The sequence below is a fragment of the Patella vulgata genome, chromosome 6, assembly GCF_932274485.2.
Source record: "Patella vulgata chromosome 6, xgPatVulg1.2, whole genome shotgun sequence".
NCBI lineage: Eukaryota > Metazoa > Mollusca > Gastropoda > Patellidae > Patella > Patella vulgata.
In genome coordinates this window covers 66259648-66279756 of record NC_065884.2, presented here as the reverse complement: position 1 = coordinate 66279756, position 20109 = coordinate 66259648, and the positions used below count along the sequence as shown (strand labels likewise).

At 37.8% G+C, this 20109-nt stretch overlaps 1 protein-coding gene across 1 annotated transcript in view; it reads right to left on the bottom strand.

Annotated features, from left to right (window-relative positions):
- Positions 1-19753, bottom strand: part of LOC126824060 (retinol dehydrogenase 12) — a 50857-nt gene extending 31104 nt beyond the window's left edge. Inside the window, exon 1 of the mRNA XM_050553223.2 lies at positions 19183-19753. Within this exon, the coding sequence (XP_050409180.1) occupies positions 19183-19411 (229 nt within the window). The 5' untranslated portion in view covers positions 19412-19753. The remainder of the gene's footprint in view (positions 1-19182) is intronic.
- Positions 19754-20109: the final 356 nt, after the last annotated feature.

The window sequence follows — 20109 nt, the reverse complement described above, 5'->3', positions numbered from 1 at the left end:
AATACGTCACCGAAACTTGTTTACAAAAACATTCTAAGGAATGACAACTGATATATTTCAAGCTTTACTAAGTTTAAAGAAATAATTTAGATCATCTCCGCTATTTGTTCATTTTGGCCCCCGGATCCATTCACTTGATTTGACATTTGTTTATTTTTTGCCATGTCTATATTCTGTCTTGTCAACAGCTTTATCTTGTAGATTTTTTATTGTATTTGTAGTGCGGTCCACCTGTACTTACTATTAGAGTTTTAGCCCTTCGTAGTGCAGAAGGTTCTCATTGTTGGGCTTTTCTCCTGTTTGCTCACGACATTTATTATTTTAGCGTTTTCCGTGATTCTATCCTGATTATCGATTTTCCGGCGTGGTTTCCCCTTGTCAGTGATGCAGAACGGAGGGCCTGACAAGGACAGCTGCCTAGTCGTTCGGATGGGACGAAAAACCGAGGCCCCGTGTACACATTGGCGTGCACGTAAAAGATCCCTTGGCAGTTGGAATTCGATATAAGAGTAGGCCGTAGCGCCGCTGCCCGGGCAAAATTTCCCTCATAGCACACTGTATGGCGTATGCCCGTCTTCAATTAGCCCAGGTTAGGTGCAGAAGAGTAAGACGTTAAACCCCATTTCATTTCATTTCATTCTGATTATCGCCCTTATTGTTAAAATTGTTTGACGTTCTAACTCATGACGTCAACTCTGGCAGACTACTGCCATGGATGAGACGACCACTGTCAAGATCGATCGCATTATTGCTATTACGTCTTTTTTGTAAATCATTATTTTTTATTATTATTTTGATCGAAGCCTGCACCATACATGCCTACAAAATATTTCTTTAGTCAAGTGAAACAAGAGAGAGAGATGGGCTTTAACGTCCACTCGACACAAACTAGGTCATTTCAGGACTAACACATGATTCAATTTTATTTTAATAATTCGCTTGCGCGTAGGGGTCTTTAGCAGTGGAAGGAAACTTGAGGACCCGGAGAAAACCCACGAGATTGGACAGGCGACCCTACTCCGTGTCACGTACAACCGGGGAATCGAAACCCCGCCAGTTGACTCAATGACAGACCGTATGATATAGCACGCATGTGTTAAAGATGGGTTCCCGCGTACAAACTGGGTGATTTAATGGTATATATGGACTAAAATATATTCATACTAATTAATTTGTGATAACTTTGCTTCAAATCCTTCTCAAACATCGTAATTGCGAAGGAATGTCCTGCTATAAAAATTCGATCAAACCAGGTCAAGTTTATTTCACGTGACTTACCTCTCTTGGAAGTCAGAGGAGAATTCATTGCATACATAAGGCGATGCTGTCTTTAATCGCTTACTGTTTATTACAAATATCGAATCCTAATTCAATTCTCGGATTATCCACTACCCGCGTCTTTTTCCGTCATTTTTATCTCAGAAAGTGTTGTACGTCTAACTCTTCATAAAGTTTATCAACTTGTACATCAAGCGCTCAATGTTCGCGTGTGACCTTTGACATCACGCGTGCAGAAATTCCTAATCGTCGGGCTGTTGATTAGGGGAACCCTTACATTTTTGTCCTGTATACGCTCCATGAGTGTTTTTCGGGGAATCCAGTATTTTTCTAGTAAGATTGGATATCTCTACTTTCCATATTTACCAAAATTACCATGCTTTTATTGGAAATAACCACCCGATAAATACTTTTCTGGAAACCCATCTTTAACCAATCGCCCCCACCCCCGGTGAAACAAGAAAATGCATAACACGCGGGTGGTGGGGTGATTAAATTCATCTGAATAAATCTGAATAGGGTCAATGAAGCAAAAGAGCAAGTTCACCTTGATGTTGGCAAATATGATACGATATGAACATCAACTAATAAAATATATGATATGATTCAACTGAAAGGTGATATATATATGCATAGATGGTTAATTTTATATTCAAGTTAAACCAACCGTATCTATTTATTTTAAGTGTTACGTCGAGCTGAATAAACTATATGATTTATTATCATTAAAACATATATTGGTTATTAACAGTGTGTAACTAAAAACTTTATTGCCAACATTTCAATGCACCTTGAATTTTCTACACCACGTCTATCGCATCCAGATATTTAAAGCGCATTAACAGTATATTCATTTAAGAGAAACTATGTCATTTTGGGATTAACATCGTAAAATTCATATTCGTTAGACGACCAACCCCCTATTTACAAAACTATGGTTTATCTGAACTATACAGTGTACAACTATTAGAGACCCAATCTGAACTATACAGGGTACATCCATGGTTTAGAGACCCTCGACCCCCGGTCCGCCCCTGGTGGCATGAAGACCGATAGTTACCATGGGTTTATTTCTGTCTGTTTTTCATTTCACGACAGTCTCTTGTGAATGCCATAGTTTTTCACAAGTAAGGGACACTAGGGGGGCGAGGGTCCCTGAACTTCGCCTCGCGAGGGGTTCCCGCTCTATTGTGGGTCCATTAGGGTTCTCTCCTTGCTTTTATAAAACTGATCGTAATAAAAAGGTTTTCTGTAATTTGTCCTGATGTTTCTAGCTTACGCACAAATTTGGCGTGTGACAATCCTATCTGAAATTAAGTTTTTAACCCAATATTGAATTCAGTAACCGCTATCATTATTTTACATCGCCATTGTGGTTTCTAATTTGATTGTCGTTTTAAATTTACACCACCTGGACCATTCATAGTTAGTTTCTTTTTTTAGCTAGAAATTGTACCCAGCAACCCCTCAAACCCATATATAAGATATATTATAAGCCATATCCCCCCAAAAAATATCGATTAATTCAAATTCCAACATTTCGGATATCATTTTGCCGGCCATTTTGAATTTCTACCATCAAGAATTCTCGAAATTTATTTTATTTATTTTTGAGATCAGAGTTGAACCCAACAACCCGAAAACACATATATTAGACATATTACAAAATTCCGCAATTTTGGATTAAATTTTGCCGGCCATTTTAGATTTCTGCCATGGATTCATTTTTGAGATCAGCATTGAAGCCGGCGACATCGAAAACCGTGTAAATGACATGTTACAAGTAATATTCAACAGGAAAAAATGACGATTAAATTAACATCCGCCGATTTGTGTTGCTGCCATTTTGGATTTTCGAAAACCATATAAAAGACATAGCCAAAGTTATATCTTACGTAACAGTAGGGCGTTAAACTCCCTCTCCTCATATGGGACTTAACGTCTGCTCGAAAATATGGTTCAATTTTATTTCAATGATTTGCGTTGGATGAAAGCCAGAGAACACGGAGAAAACCTACGGGGTTGGAATTCGAAGAAGAGTGGGTGGAAACTTCCTTGTCCGCGCATAATTATCTCGCACTGGACACGTAACCATAGAAACGAAAATGACGTAATCTGACATTAAACCACATTCCATTCCTATCACATAATCGCACCGAAGTACGGAACCGGGGTCTGTTTCACGAAATTTTAACTAAAATAAAATCCAAATTTTAGTAATTTGATTGGATAATATTAGAATGATTTTAGTGCTTAGCCAATCAAAATTGAAGTATCTACTAAAATTTGGATTTTATCTTTAGTTAAGATTTAGAGAAACAGGTCCCTGGCCATGATCAGTACAATCTGATTAAAATACAGATCTATATTTCGTTTCGTTTTTTTTATATACTTTCGATGGCCTCTACTACATGAAGATCTGACCAGTTGTATTTGGAGGTCGTGTCAGGGGTCATACGAGCAGCTTTTGATCTATGACGTCAGACCTTTGATTAACGAATCAGCGTCGATGTCTCTAGTAGGATACCCACAGTTCCGTGCATCACACGCGAAGAACTCGCTGAAACAGACCGTTTCATTGGCCAACCCCTCACATCCACCAGAACACGGGTTATATAACAACTCTTCCAGATCCTAGTGTCGTAAACACAAGTAAAACGAAATTTTGAACTATAAAAAAACGAAACGAAATAAGATCAGTGTTTTAATCAGATTGTAATCACTAAACAAATTTCGCCCATTTATTTAATTTTCTATATCCTTTGTCTTCTTTAATTGATTTTATCCGTTAAACTACTTACATACCAACTCTAGGCTTTTTTATCAGGGCATAAATATTTATCTCCATCGTCAATTAAGTGTTTCCTGCATTCTACAGAAACAGTACCAGATGATTTTCTCGGCAGTTTACTGTTAACATAATCGTCTTAAATGTTTGGAGGTCTGTTCTAATACCTATTTCTATCTTGGTTGATATGAATTTACCAGATCCTGGCAGTTATAAAAAGACGAAACCGTCTTTACTTTTAACTCAAGTTAAACAAAATCAACAGATTGACATTGGTGTCTGATATGAAAAGAATCAAGGTCGAAGAAGTTAATTGCTAATTATAAACTGTTTTACTTGGGTTAATTATTTGCAAATGAGGTGTGATATCATATAAAGGCTAATTTAGCTCGGTTCCTTCATTTTTTATTTTTAGCGTTGGCACATCTCTAAAACGAAATGAAATGATATGAGGCTTAACGTCCTACTGAAGGGCCTGACAAGGACAGATGTTCCGTGTACACATTGGCGTGCACGTAAAAGATCCTTTGGCAGTTGGAATTCGATATAAGATTATGCAAAACTTCCCTCATAGCACACTGTATGACAGAATAGGTGATAGTACCGCTGCCTGGGCAAAATTTCCCCCATAGCACACTGCATGACGTATGCCTGCCTTCATAGGAGCAAAACAGCAGGACGTTAAATCTCATATCATTTCATGTACACGCGGGGATCCGAAGCTACACCACTTGACTAAATGACAGACCTTATGATACAATGCGCATGCGCTACCCATTCGGCCACCCAACCTCCTATCAACAACAACCGTGGCTTCGTAGTTACAAACTGGCGTGGTTTCGAATCCCCGGTTGTACGTGACAAGGAGTAGGGTCGCCTGTCCAACCTCGTGGGTTTTCTCCGGGTCCTCCGGTTTCCTCCTCCTGCTAAAGACCCCTACGCGCAACTGAATTATTGAAATAAAATTAAACCATATGTTAGTCCAGAAATGACCTAGTTTGTGTCGAGTGGACGTTAAACTCCATTTCTCTCTCTCTCTCTCTCTCTCTCTCTCGTAGTTACAAGAAGCTTAATATTACAATACTCTTTCTCGGTTCTCAAAGGTCAAGGCTAGTCTATTACGTTGTACGTCAATATGTACCGAGATGGACCTGGACTTTATTGTTCCATCCGAAAAACTAGACACGCTTTACTTGTCAGCCTCGTAGGCGCCAGGTTCTTCTTAGCCCTTGAACCCGTGACGTTTTATTCGAGAGGCTGGTCCACCGAGCCACTTAAAGTAGCTAAGTCGCTAACTCAATATCATCCAAAATCTTCGACATTGAAAACACGATTTATTTGTCGGTTTAAATCAACATTGATGTTGTGATCTTACCGGGAAAAGATGTACTTCTGATATCCAATATTTAAGACAAAATAAACATTTTACAATTGGTACACGAATCGTGTACCATAATGCGTTTCAGACCTATTTGTAATAAGGGACTCGAAAAACGAGGCTAGGCATATTCCACAAGTCATGTCAAACGGTGACGCTATATTCTTATCTGGAGAGAATGCACAATAAATACTATCGGCGTAGACTGGAATAACCAGAAGCTAGAGATTGAAATTCGATTGAGAATACTGGCGTATGTCGCCGAACCTAACTGATTAAAAATTACAGTAAAAACAGAAACGATTGAATGTAAATCAATTTAAATACATTCATATTACATTAATGTATGCGTTGCAACCCATTTGTGTTAATTTATAGGTCCCAAATATTAGCGACTTAGCTCCTTTAAATTGACTACCACGGGCCCCCTATAGAGAAATACACGTACCAAATACGTGACAATTTTCACGAAAACATCTTTTACTATTATTCAAAGGACAGATTAATTATAGAAAAATACCACATTATATACACTATCATTAGACCATAACTGCACTATAAAACGTCGATGCCTCATGTATTAATAATTTTATAAGTTGCAACAACACTCGTGCCTCATTCTATTGTCATTTAAGTGGGGCGGGCCGAATGGTTAGCGCGTGCGCGTTGTATCATAAAGTCTGTCATCAAGTCAACTGGCGTGGTTTCGATTCCCACATTGTACGTGACAGTGGAGATGGGTTTCTGTCCGACCTCGTGCGTTTTCTCAGGGTCCTCCCACAGCTAAAGACCTTTACGTGCAGGCGAATTATTGAAATAAAATTGAACCGTATGTTAGTCCCGAAATGACCTAGTTTGTGTCGAGTGGACGTTAAACCCCATTATTTTCTCTATCTCTATTGTCTTTTAAAGATAGATTAGTTAAGAGTTTAATAAAGAGTTGGTCATTCTTGCTATAATAATTCAAAAATAGATGATAAAAAAAGAAAATATTGAAAATTTCATTCAAATTACTTCATTCTCAGCCAAGTTATCATTGTTTGTAGTTTTGACAAGATGTGTACACAGCGGTAACCAAGGCACTGGTATAATCGGGACTTGGCCTCGCTTTCCCATTTTTAAATTAAATTTTTAAATGGCGAACCGTTTTAATCTAGTTAAAACCTCGAGTATCCGATGCCATCGAGAGTCGATTGTGGTCTTGTTTTGTTAATAAATGTCTAATTAATAGTTTACAGTATATAACATTTCAGGCCTAAAGAAAGACCTGCAATAAGCAGATTTAGCTCTTACATAGTGTATGTTTAATGAACAAAATAATATACTCAAAGCCATTAAAAACGTAATGCCTAATTCGTGAAATATTTCTGGTAAATGTTTTCTTGGGCTTTCCTATCTTATGGCTCATAGGTGAAACTTGTGATTGGTCTCTATTTGTGGAGTTCTGGGTTTGAAGTTCATTTAAGTAGGCCGCAGTGCCGCTGTCCGGGCAAAATGTTCCTCATAGCACATTGTATGACGTATGCCCGTCTTCATTAGCCCAGCTCGGAGCAGAACAGTAGGAGGTTAAACCCCATTTCATTTCATTTATAATCAAGGCTACAAATTTTTGTGAAATTGAATTCTTTAATAATCTTTATGCGTCCTAGATTATGACCTGTCTGTACTCGTAGTTATACACTCAACAGACACGGGGTGTTTTGAAGAACTGGGGCCTGTTTCACGAAATTTTATCTAAGATAAAATCCAAATTTTAATAATTTGATTGGATAATATTAGATTGATTTTAGTGCTTAGCCAATCAAAATTGAAGTATCTACTAAAATTTGGATTTTATCTTTAGTTAAGATTTATATATATATACTTTGAACAAAAATGTTAAAATTATGCACGGGGCGGCTAGCTTCATCACAATATTCCAACTCTCTAAAACTCTTGAGGCCGCTTTATCAATTTATTTTTTCTTTCGGAAGTTTATGGCGCGAATAATAAATGGGCTCGCGAGGGTCCACAGGGATATTTCCTGGGACCGTTTTCTTAACAAAAATGAAATGAAATGGTGTTTAACGTCCTACAGTTCTGCCCCGATTGGGCTAATGAAGATGGGCATACGCCATGCAGTGTGCTATGAAGGCAATTTTGCCCGGGCAGCTGCACTATGGCCTACTCTTTTATCGAATTCCAACTGTCAAGGAATCTTTTACGTGTATGCCAGTATATACACGGGACCTCGGTTTTTCGCCTATCCGAACGACTAGACAGCTGTCGGAAAATATCGATGAACTTTCTTGGCCAATGCAGGGATCGAACACACGACCTCCAGGCCAGCTAGCCAGCGTCTCACCCACTTAGCCACCGTGGATTCCGTTATATTAACGAGCCAATATAGTAAAACCGCTTAGATCATTGGTATCGTAGCCGTAGTTTATGTTTATATATGGGTAAAAGGTATATGTTTGTTTTTGTGAGCTTGTTATTTTCTGGTAGTATAGACTAGAAACAAACAAGGGTATAGGTATACTATTAACACGTGTTTATTTATAGACCAATCTATTGATACGATTCAAGGTTAAAGGTACATTTTCATTGTTCTATATATTGTCTTACCTGTTATCCATATACCGTCTGAAGATAGACTTTATCATATGAGTCTGAAGATAGACTTTATCATATATATGACTAATATGAGTCTGAAGATAGACTTTATCATATGAGTCTGACGATAAGACTTTATCATATGAATCTGGCGATAAGAATTTATCTATCGAATGAGCTATTATAGTGTATAGATCAGGCGCTACATTGAAGAGAGATAGAGAAAGGGGATTTAACGTCCACTCGACACAAACTAGGTCATTTCGGGACTAACATATGGTTCAATTTTATTTCAATTATTCGCTTGCGCGTTGGGGTTTTTAGTGGTTGGAGGAAACCGGAGGACCCAGAGAAAACCCACGAGATTGGACAGGCGACCCTACTCCTTTTCACGTACAATGCTACATTATTGCCCCTGAAATGAAAACTTGAAAGCCACTCTTCCAAAAAAAAAAACCGCTATGGTATATAATATTATAGACATACATGCGAACACGGGGCCGTATTTAATAGATTCAATGCTGTGACGTGGCACCCGATGGCCATTCAGTGTGCTGCGATGTTCCGAGTTCCATCCCGCTGTTTCCTTGTCTAAAAGAAAGACGAAAAGTAGACGGAATCCCTCATGGCTCATGACACATACCTGTCTTCATCAGCCCAGTTAGTAAATCCCCATTTCCAAATTTCAATATTGTAGCGTCACATTTCCCTAATTCAATATTGTAACTTCACATTACCCTAATTCAATATTGTAGCGTCATATTTCCCTAACTCAGTATTGTAGTGTCACATTACCCCATTTCAAAATTGTAGCGTCACATTTCCATAATTCAATATTGTAACATCACATTTCCCCATTTCAATATTAAAGCGTCACATTTTCCTAATTCAATATTGTAGCGTCACATTTTCGTATTTTAATATTATAGCGTCACATTTCCCTAATTCAGTATTGTAGCGTCACATTTCCCTAATTCAATATTGTAGCGTCCCATTTCCCCATTTCAATATTGTAGCGTCACATTACCCTAATTCAATATTGTAGCGTAAAATTACTCTAATTCAATATTGTAGCGTCACATTTCCCCATTTCAACGTCACATTTCCCTACTTCAATATTGTAACGTCATATTTTCCCATTTCATTTCAATATTGTTGCGTCACATTTCCCCATTTTAATATTGTAGCGTCACATTTTCCTCATTTCAACAATATAGCATCACATTTCCCCATTTTAATATTATAGCGTCACATTTCCTTAATTCAATATTGTAGCGTCACATATCCCCATTTCAATATTATAGCGTCACATTTCCCTAATTCAATATTGTAGCGTCACGTTTCCCCCTTTCAATATTGTAGCGTCACGTTTCCCCATTTCATTTCAATATTGTAGCGTCACATTTCAATTCTCCACATAAAAATATGAAAGCTAATAAATCCTTTAATGTGGTATATTTTGACGTATCATTCATTCGAATAATAAAAATAATAATATTAATTACCTAGACCGTGTAGGAGGAGATATTATAATGATGGATAAGGTGTTTATTATCTTCTTACAATGAGAAGACTTGTGACGTATGGTAAAAGGTCATATGATATCGGGCACAGGTGTGGTCCACCTGCTCAATATACCTTTACTTACAGGTGTATATTATTACCGTTGGACTAAGAATAAACCGTAATCCATGATATAACTTATAAAACTCAAAGACAAATTACCTTTACTCTTAAATAGTTTCAATGGCAGTCAGTTACTGAGATTCCTACTAATTACCGACCGACAAGAACCGTGTTAGAGAGAGAGAGAGAGAGAGACGGGGGGGGGGGTAACGTCCACTCAAGGTAAACTAGGTCATTTCGGGACTAACATATGGTTCAATTTTATTTCCATAATTTGCTTGCGCGTAGGGGTCTTTAGCAGTGGGAGGAAACCGGAGGACAAAGAGAAAAGCCACGAAGTTGGACAGGCGACCCAACTCCTTGTCACGTACAACCAGAGAGAGTCATTTCGCGACTACCATATGATTCAATGTTATTTCAATAATTCGCTTGCGTGTACTGGTCTTTAGCTGTGGAAGAAAACCGGAGGACCCGGAGAAAACCCACGAGGTTTGACAGGCGACCCTACCCCTTGTCACGTACAAAATGGTAACGCCACTTGTCTCGATGACAGCCTTATGATCCAACTAGCCACTCCTATAACATTAATATTTGTTTTTCTGCTCATTTCGTCTTTTTTAAGTTTACCACCTTTAAAAGACACACAACGCATAAAATGTTTTATTAAAAATCTATAGGGCTATATATAGTAAACATGTCAAACTTTATGGACGAGTCGTGTAAAATATTAGCACCTCTATTTTGATCCATCAAAGATTGACAAAATGACTGATTTTATGAATGAAATAATACTTATTCATTTGACACCTGTGTTTTTTTGGAGGGGGGGGGCGATTTTGTGTTGTTTAATGCTTAATTTGTCATACTCGACTGTCCTCTACACCTGTTCAACCCGGTGTTTATCATGGCGCTTGTCCGCCATGATTAATTTGTTGCTATGACAAGGTTAAACTTACTTTGATGATGTCACCAACGGTAGCAAGGTAAACATACGCCCACACACATGCCATCTTGTTCACTCGTGTCAAAATATCTTCAAAACTTATACGGAAATGGGGTTTAACGTCCTACTTTTCCGTACCAAGTGGGCTAATGAGAGAGGGGGAGAAATGGAGTTTAGCGTCCACTCGACACAAACTAGGTCATTTCGGGTCTAACATATGGTTCAATTTTATTTCAATAATTCGCTTGTGCATAGGGGTCTTTAGCAGTGGAAGGAAACCGGAGGACCCGGAGAAAACCTACGAAGTTGGACAGGCGACCCTACTCCTTGTCACGTACATCATGGGAATCGAAACCACGCCTGTTGACTAATGAAGACGGGCATGCGCCATGCAGTTTGTTAAGTGGGGGATTTTGTCCCGTCCGAGGGACTAGTAGCTATCCCTACGTTCTGCACAACTCACACAGAAGCTTCCAATTTGTGGTCAATAAATTTCAGTATACTTGGAGTAGTTTTACTGGACACCGGGTAATCCAATCAAAAATATGACCAGGGCCGTATGTAGGATTTTAAAAGTAGGGGTACAGCAGAGTGGTGGGGCGCCATAGCCTCCACGTATGTGATATAAGAAGGTTTGGATCAGGGCAAACGAACCCATTCGGGTGTGGGCGCCCTTAAAACCGATCAACTGATCAGTGCCTTAACAGCATCACTGTGTGATCACAATCAAGTCTATTATTTTATAATTGAAAGATTGTCAAATAATTTTTTTTTTTTTTGATGGGGTGGGAGCGCAATTTCACGGGGCGCCTTATTTTTTGGGGGGTGCAATTTACCCCCTGCACCCCGCTAGTACGGCCCTGGTTATGACCAAATGCAATATAGCAACTTTCGGTGATGAGAATTTCGGAAGTTACGTTTTGGTGTAGGCAGTATTTCTAAATTTACCTTGTAGTGCAGGCAGTATTTCGTTTTTACATTGTGGTGTAGGTAGTATTTCGGTATTCATGTTGTCGTATAGGCAGTATTTCGAAATTTACCTAGTAGTGTTGTTCGGACATCATGGGTCCGTCTTCACAAGTTTGGTGAGTGCAGGAAAATAAGATCTTAAAAGAGGCATTATGGGAGATTAGATAAGGAACTGGAAGTTCTCGCTATAATAGTTAAAAAGTAAATAATGTAATGAGAATATGCTGACAATTTCAGTCAAATTGATCCACTCTAAACCGAGAAATTGGAGATTGAATTTTAGGCCTAGCCTCAATCATCATTGCAAAAGTCGGTACGATAACAACATAGTCTCGATTATCCATTTTTGTGGTTTAATCATCAATAAGCGTTGAGCAGCAGATCAGATTCAAATCCAGTGAAAATCCGACACATAAGATGGCATCGAGAGTTGATTAAGGTCTTTTAATGTTAATTAATGTCTAATTAATAGTTTATATAACATTTCAGGCCTAAAGAAAGACCTGCAATAGGCAGATTTAGCTCTTGCATAATGTATGTTTAAACTCCGTTTCATTTCATTTTAAATAATATGAACTGTCTACTGGTCATTTAATGGAAAACTGCACTTTAAAAAGTGTGCGTGTATGAAATGTCCTCCTTTTCTTAAAGTTACAATTTCATATTTTTAAGTTATATTTTTAAAATGTATTAAAATAAAGTCTGAAAATAGATGGTATCTTTAAACAGTCCTACCTTGTTACAGAATAATCCTATTAATCTTATAATTCACTATTGCCAGTTGAGAAATTGGCAAAAAGATCATTTTCAACTTTAAATTCAAACGTTTGAAGATAGCTATTCCATGGTGGGGAATAGGAAAACAAGGGAGGTAATTGGGAGGTAATTGTGTTATTATTTCCGGTGTGAAGATTTTTAAGTGTGAGAAAGATAACCTATGATCGTATAATAGTGAGTTGACAACCTATTGAGCAAAAAACATAGAAATAATTATGTTTTGACTTTCTTAGAAAATATGAAATATTAACTTTAACCGACTGGTTTAATGAGGACCGGAATCTGGGGACATTTGCTCTTTAAATAATGTACACTTTGATACACCCGTATCACGAATTGTTCGGGTTATAATTTAATTGTCCAAACATTTGTTAAAATCATAATAAAACTGTCATCTGGCTAGACGGAAAAGTGACAAGTTTCCTTGGCGAGAAAAACAAATCACACCAACAAACATAAAAATTTAATATTTCACAATCCTCACAATACGCTGAACATAATAAAATAAGACAACTTGTCTGCGATATTACCCTCGATGAAAGCGGACGTTAAACAACAATAGAAGAAATGAAATGGGGTTTAACGTCCTACTGTTCTGCTCCTAACCTGGGCTAATGAAGACGGGCATACGCCATACAGTGCGCTATGAGGAGTTTTGCCCGGGCAGCGGCGCTACGGCCTACTCATAACGAATTTCAACTGCCAAGGGATCTTTAACGTGTACGACTAGACAGCTGTTCTTGTCAGGCCCTCCGTCCTGCACCACTGACAAGGGGAAACCACGCCGGAAAATTTGAATGAACTTTCTCAGCCAATGCAGGGATCGAACACTCGACCCCAATAGAAGAGGAACATACATGCGTTAAAGTTGCAAAAAGTGCATGCAAGTCAGCAGAATTTGTCGTTATTGAAGGAGCAAAATCGCTAATATTTGGGACCTAGACAGAGCTCATAATAATACGCGCTAACCATTCGGCCATCCAACCCCCGCTATACAGTATGACAATAATAGATTTATTAGTACTATACTAGAGGCCTATAAGTATATTCTTAGTAATGACCAAAAGACCTCGAGCGTAATATGTTGACATGGTGACGCATGAAAAAAATAGAAATACGAAAATAACGAGGGAAATTACGAGTATAGTCTGTATAATTGACGTATTTTTGACATTGATTCCAAACATGGCGCTTCTTATTAATAATATAGGCATCAATTCTATGGAATACGATTACCGTTTGTTATAGTGAACGACGTTTTGATTAGCGTGTCCATGCCTTTATCAAACAATGATGGACATATCAAGGACAGAAGTAAGCCGTGTTTTGATATTAACGATTTTTAAAGGGCCCGTAGTTCAATTCTTTGAAGATATTGGGGATGGATGGTGGGGGGTTGGGTGTCCGAATGGTTAGCGCGTGTGCGTTGTATCATAAGGTCTGTCATTGAGTCAACTGGCGTGGTTTCGTCTGTCCAACCGCGTGGGTTTTCTGTAGCTCCTCCGATTTCCTCCCACTACTAAAGACCCCTACGCGCAAGCGCATTACAAATATAAAATTGAACCATATGTTAAAATGACACAATTTGTGTCGAGTGGGTTAAACCCTCTCTCTCTCTCTCTCTCTCTCTCTTTGAAGATATTAACAGGAGAAAGGCTCTATTTTTTTAAACTTAAAATAGACGAAAATGGGCCGAAAAGTACATATTAATTAAAGATGAATGTATATAAAATGATTTTTATTCAAATTAAAAAAAAAAAAAAAAAAATATTGTAACTTTTATTCAATTTTGTTCTCTGAAATACGAGAACATTCTAAATTGAACGACGGACGTTTACGCCTGCTTAGTTCATTCTACACGCTTTTTTATTATTATTTGTCGTTTGTGAATCAGACATTACTAATTACTTCCACATTGCCTTGTAAGATATGTGTTCTTTGTTCATTACAAATGGCGCCTGAAACGACTCGTGTACTGATCACTGCGCCTTAAATATTGAATAGTAATATCCCATATTTTCCCAGCAAGATAACAACATCAATATTGATTGAAATATTGAATTCTAATTCGTGTTTTAAATTTATAATGTTTTTGACAATTATTATTGAATTATAGGTTTATCTCCTTTAAACATACATTATGTAAGAGCTAAATCTGCCTATTGCAGGTTTCTTTCTTTAGGCCTGAAATGTTATATAAACTATTAATCAGACATTTATTAACATGAACAGACCTTAATCAACTCTCGATGCCATCTTATGTGTCTCGATGCCATCTTGATGCCATCTTATGTGTCTTGATGCCATCTTATGTGTCTCGATGCCATCTTGATGCCATCTTATGTGTCTTGATGCCATCTTATGTGTCTCGATGCCATCTTATATGTCTCGATGCCATCTGATGTGTCGGATTTTCACTGGATTTGAATCCGATCTGCTGCTCAACGTTCATTGATGATTAAATCAAAAAAATCGATAATCGAGACTATGTTTTTTTTTATCGTACCGACTTCAGTAATGAAGACCGAGGCTAGGCCTAATATTCTATACACGAGTATTGTTCCATCATATTTGCTAATGAGCATGTTCTAACCCATTACTAGGACTAATTACCGTTAGAGATATCATAATTACAATGTGTGACTTATTAATTAACCCAAATATTATGTTTTTAATTTACTAGAACTATCAGATCATTGCCCTACGACTTTGATAGTTATATTTTAATCCTTGCACTAGAATATCTAGAACTATTATAAATAATCGAAATATTATACTTTCAAATTATTAATATTTTCAGACTAGATATTTTTAAATCTACCCTTTTGCAACGATTTTAATTTTAATTTCAATTCAGGCACCCCAAAAAAACAGAGATGCTAAAATTTCCAGAATTATTCATTCATAGAAATATTATACTTTCAAATGACGAATTTTCAGACCGGATATTTTTAAAACCCACCAATTTGATTATAATTCTGGCACCAATGTTTATCAAACAAATAAAGAGAAGACGCATTATCCTAATCTTTAAATTAAACACGCCGTACGATTTGGATTTTATCTCTAATTCTGACACCAATCTTTAGCCTAAATATGTATTTCATCGGTAGTTGGTGGAATCCTGAATACGTCGCCATCTATTGAAAATCGGCTATATTCTAGAGAGATAGAGGTGGCAGTGATTGGAGGGGGGGGGGGGGTTAGTAACGTCCATTCGACACAAACCAGATCGTTTCGGGGCTAACATATGGTTCAAATTTATTTCAATATTATTTTTTCTTGGGGGGGGGGGGGTATTAGTATTTTATTGAAAATGCAACATTTGTCATCAATATATGGCAAGTTCAAACATTCTTTTATCCCACTTCTGAAATCGCAAAATGCAACAACATTCTTAACGTTTAAAAACACATCGTAGGCCTATCAGAAATCTTGTTTTTAAAATAAATATTATTGGAACATTTTATCAGAAATCTTAAGAAACGACTGTTAAGAAAACATTTTTTCAACAGAAATATTAGAGAACGTGTGCCAACAAGGTATTACTGTAGAACAAAGGTCTGCTCACGGATTGTACGGTATAGATATTTTTTCTTTCCTTGTCATGTGATAGACGTTCGAAAAATGAGAGAGAGAGAGAGAGAGAGAGAGAGAGATGAGGTTTTACGTCCACTCGACATAAACTAGGTCATTTCGGGACTATTATATGGTTTAATTTTATTTCAATAATTCGCTTGCTTGTATTGGTCTTTAGCAGTGGGAGGAAACCGGTGGACCCGAAGAAAACACACGAGGTTGGACAGGCGACCCTACTCCTTGTCACGTACAGCCGAGGAATGGAAACCACGCCAGTTGACTCAATCAACTCTGTAGACCCTCGGATAGCATGGATATTTAAAAATTAAATCAATAAATGGCTGACCAAGCTAACATTTACCGTTAATCACTGACGCCACTACCGGAGACTATCGATGAAAGGATTGACAATCGAGGATACCGTAAGCATTGAGAATGTTACTTGACAATCGAGAATATGTGGGTGGTGTTATCGTCTGTCAGTCAAACGATCGGCAATTCTCGGAGTCGGTGCGGAGACAGTTGATGCCTATTTCTAGTCCAAACTTCTAACGGTGATAATGTCGTTTAGAATGAAGTAATTTGACTGAAATTTTCAGTATTTTCTTTTTTATCATCTATGGCCAACTTTTCATTAAAATCGTAACTAATTTATCTTTAAGAATGGCCAACCCTTTATTAAAATCTTAATCAATGTATCTTTAATACCTTTAGGTTCTTTGGCTTAACAATAAGACTTAGACACTCAACAATAATCCCTATGAAGAACTAATTATATTAATAACTAATATTAATCATGTACCTACCAGAACACGTGGGCTATTAATTTATATAATGAATGGAGGTCATTTAAAGGTCGTGATTGTCAGCAGAATAATATCAAATCGTACGTACTTTAAAAAAGCAGACCCATTCAGTGTTTATCCAAACTCGCGACACTCAAATAAATAGAAGTCATTCATGTGCCTTTGTTTCCCTTTAAATAGTTTTCAACAATTTATACAGCGAGCCAAAGATTTTGTATTCTGTTGGGTTACGGTACACAATTTGACGAATTAAAATCCGCCACAAATTTTGTGTCTCTTGGAGGGGGTTGGGTGGCCGTTTGATCACAAGTTCTGTCATTGAGTCAAGCGGCGTGGTTTCGAATCCCCGCTTGTACGTGGCAAGGAGAAGGGTCGCCTGTCCAGCCTCATGGGTTTTCTCCGGGTCCTCCGGTTTCCTCCCATCGTTAAATACGCGGTTGAGTATTATTAAAATAAAATTGAACAATATGTCAGTTTCGAAATGACCTAGTTTGTGTCGAGTGAACGTTACCCCCCCCCCCCCTCTCTCTCTCTCTCTCTCTCCGTCTCTCTCTCTCTTCTCTCTCTCTCTCTCTCATTTCTTATAAATGAATTAATATGAAATATATTGTCTTTATATCTTTCACTGCCAATCAGGCTATATTATAATACACTATGAACACACCAGCAGTACACATTAAAGTAACGTCTATTTTATATAATAAATTCGTGGTTTTTATTTATAAGTCAGCTACTAAACGTCTCGCCAACACTTAAACCGCTTTAACCGACCAAGCGATTTGTTGAATATATTTAAAAAAAATATTGCAAACATTAAAGTCGGTCAAGTACGTCGTTACACAGGTAAACCGGAAAATTTTGTGGATTTTGAAGTTTTAAAGTAGCTAAGTCTTTTAACTCAGTATCAACTAGGGCTTACAGTCTTCGACATTGAAAATACGAATTATTTGTCAATTTGAATCAACATTGATGGTGTGATCTTACCGGGAAATGATGGGCTCCTGATATCCAAAATACACATTTTACCATTTTACCACAATGCGTTTCAGCACCATTTGTATCAAGGGACTCGAAGAACGAGGCTAGACATATGCCACAAGTCATGTCAACGGTGACGCCATATTCTTATTTGGAGAGCATGCGCAATACATACTACTGGAATAACCAGACGCTAGAGATTGCCATTCGATTAGGACTTCTCGCGTATTTCGCCGAACGGAACTGATTTGAAATTGAACGAGTTTACGTACATTCATATTTGTGTCAATTTCTAGGTCTCAAATATTAGTGATTTAGCTTCTTTAATGGTACACCCGGGAAAAATTGGTGTTTGTTAAACATGACAAAATGTCCTGCACTAATGGACTAAAAGATGACATTTTGAACTTCGGAGATGTATTAATAATATCAATAAACTTTGTATTGTAAATAATCATTAGAAATAATGATACAAAACATATCTGTGCTAGACAAAATTACTGACATGAAATAAAATAAAATGGTGTTTAACGTCCTACTGCTCTGTTTCAACAGGTCTAATGAAAACGGGAAATTTTGCCCGGACAGGATCTTTTAGGTGCATGCCAATGTGTACACGGGACCTCGGTTTTTCGTCCCGCCCGAACGACTAGACAGCTGTCTTTGTCAGGCCCTTCGTCCTGCACCACTGACAAGGGGAAACCACGCCGGAAAATCCCGACGAATTTCTCGGCCAACACCGGGAAGGAAACCGCGACCTCCAGACTAGCGAGCCAGCGTCTTACTCAAAATGACTGACTCCAGAGGGATTGCGCTTATTGATAGAATCTGAATTTGTCCCTGACTATCTCTGTGACGGGTACGGTTTTTCCAGGCACCAGTAACATACAAACAAATGAAGGGCACCAGGGGGGTTGCACCTGAAAAAGCCGGAAATGATGCCTGACAAGGTCTTTGACGATTGTCTTATTGCCAGGCACAATTCCTTTGATTTTAAAAAAAAGTGACTAGTACAAATCTTGAGATTACGTCTGATGAACCCTGAATTTGTGCCTGACAAGGTGGTCTGTGATGGGTGCCTGAAAAAGACCTAATTGGTGCCTGACAATGTCATTGAAGGGTGCCTAAAAAAGACCAAATTGGTGCCAGACGATTTCAGTGAAGGGTTTCTGAAAACGGCCTAATTTGTGCCTGACAATATCAGTTAAGGGTGCCTGAAAAAGACCTAATTTGTACCTGACAATGTCAGTGAAGGGTGCCTGAAAAAGACCTAATCTGTACCTGACAATGTCAGTGAAGGGTGCCTGAAGGGTGCCACTTAAAGATTATTGTGCCTGAAAAAGACTGAATGGGTGCCTGACCTGTGTCGGGTGCCTGAAAAAGGACTAATTTGTACCTGACAAGGTCTGTGACGGGTTAACTGACAAGATCTCCAGGTGAAAGAAAAATATAATAATGTTCTTACCTGTAATCACGATGGTTTTTCCTGTCATTTTGTTTTTACTGGAGCAGTCGACAGACCATCTGATGTACAAACGACTTAAAAATATTCCCAAAATAATCAATGACACCACCACGGTGCCAACTAACGCGGGAAAAACATCATCCACGACCACCTCCAATTCCTCAATATTCTCATCCACTTCATCGATCTTCAGATTTTTTAAATGCTTTAAGTGTTTCGTCGTAGACATTTTTTGACAGTTTATAGACTGTTATTCGTACCTTTTTAATACTATATGACACCTTTAAACACACGAGGTGTGTATATAAAATATAGTTATATACTGTGATAATTTATCTCTAGTTTATAGGTATATATATAAGCCTAGTATACACTATAATAGCATATTGTTTTGTCAGGTATAAGCTTTGAACAATACGAGTGAGAGAGAGAGAGACAGATAAACAAACGGAAAGCGGCAGAGATGGTATACGGAGTGATACCAATAGTCCAATAAGCGCCACGCCAACCGATTGCCGGCTCCCAACGAAAGATGTTCTTTAAAGCCGAAGCAGAGATTAATATGATAGGTACCTAGAAATGGAATTCTCGTATCGTCTGGTCACGTGATCTCGCTTGACACCCATCTAGATATATTCATCCTCCTTGTTTAATATATACATATATATATACATATATCTTTTAACCTATGTAATACGTATGTATATATTGTATATATATATATATATATACTACGATAAGCACAAGATACATCTCTGTCGACTTCAACTTAAATCCCCGATCGTTACAAATTCTGTTTTAAGAAAATCGTAAAAACAACCCCCCGGTGTTAATTGTTTTGTGTATATTTGCCCTCTGCCTTTAATTAAGTTGTTAATATTTGTTGGGGAGATAAGGCGTTATCTATACCCTACTAGATACAGTCAA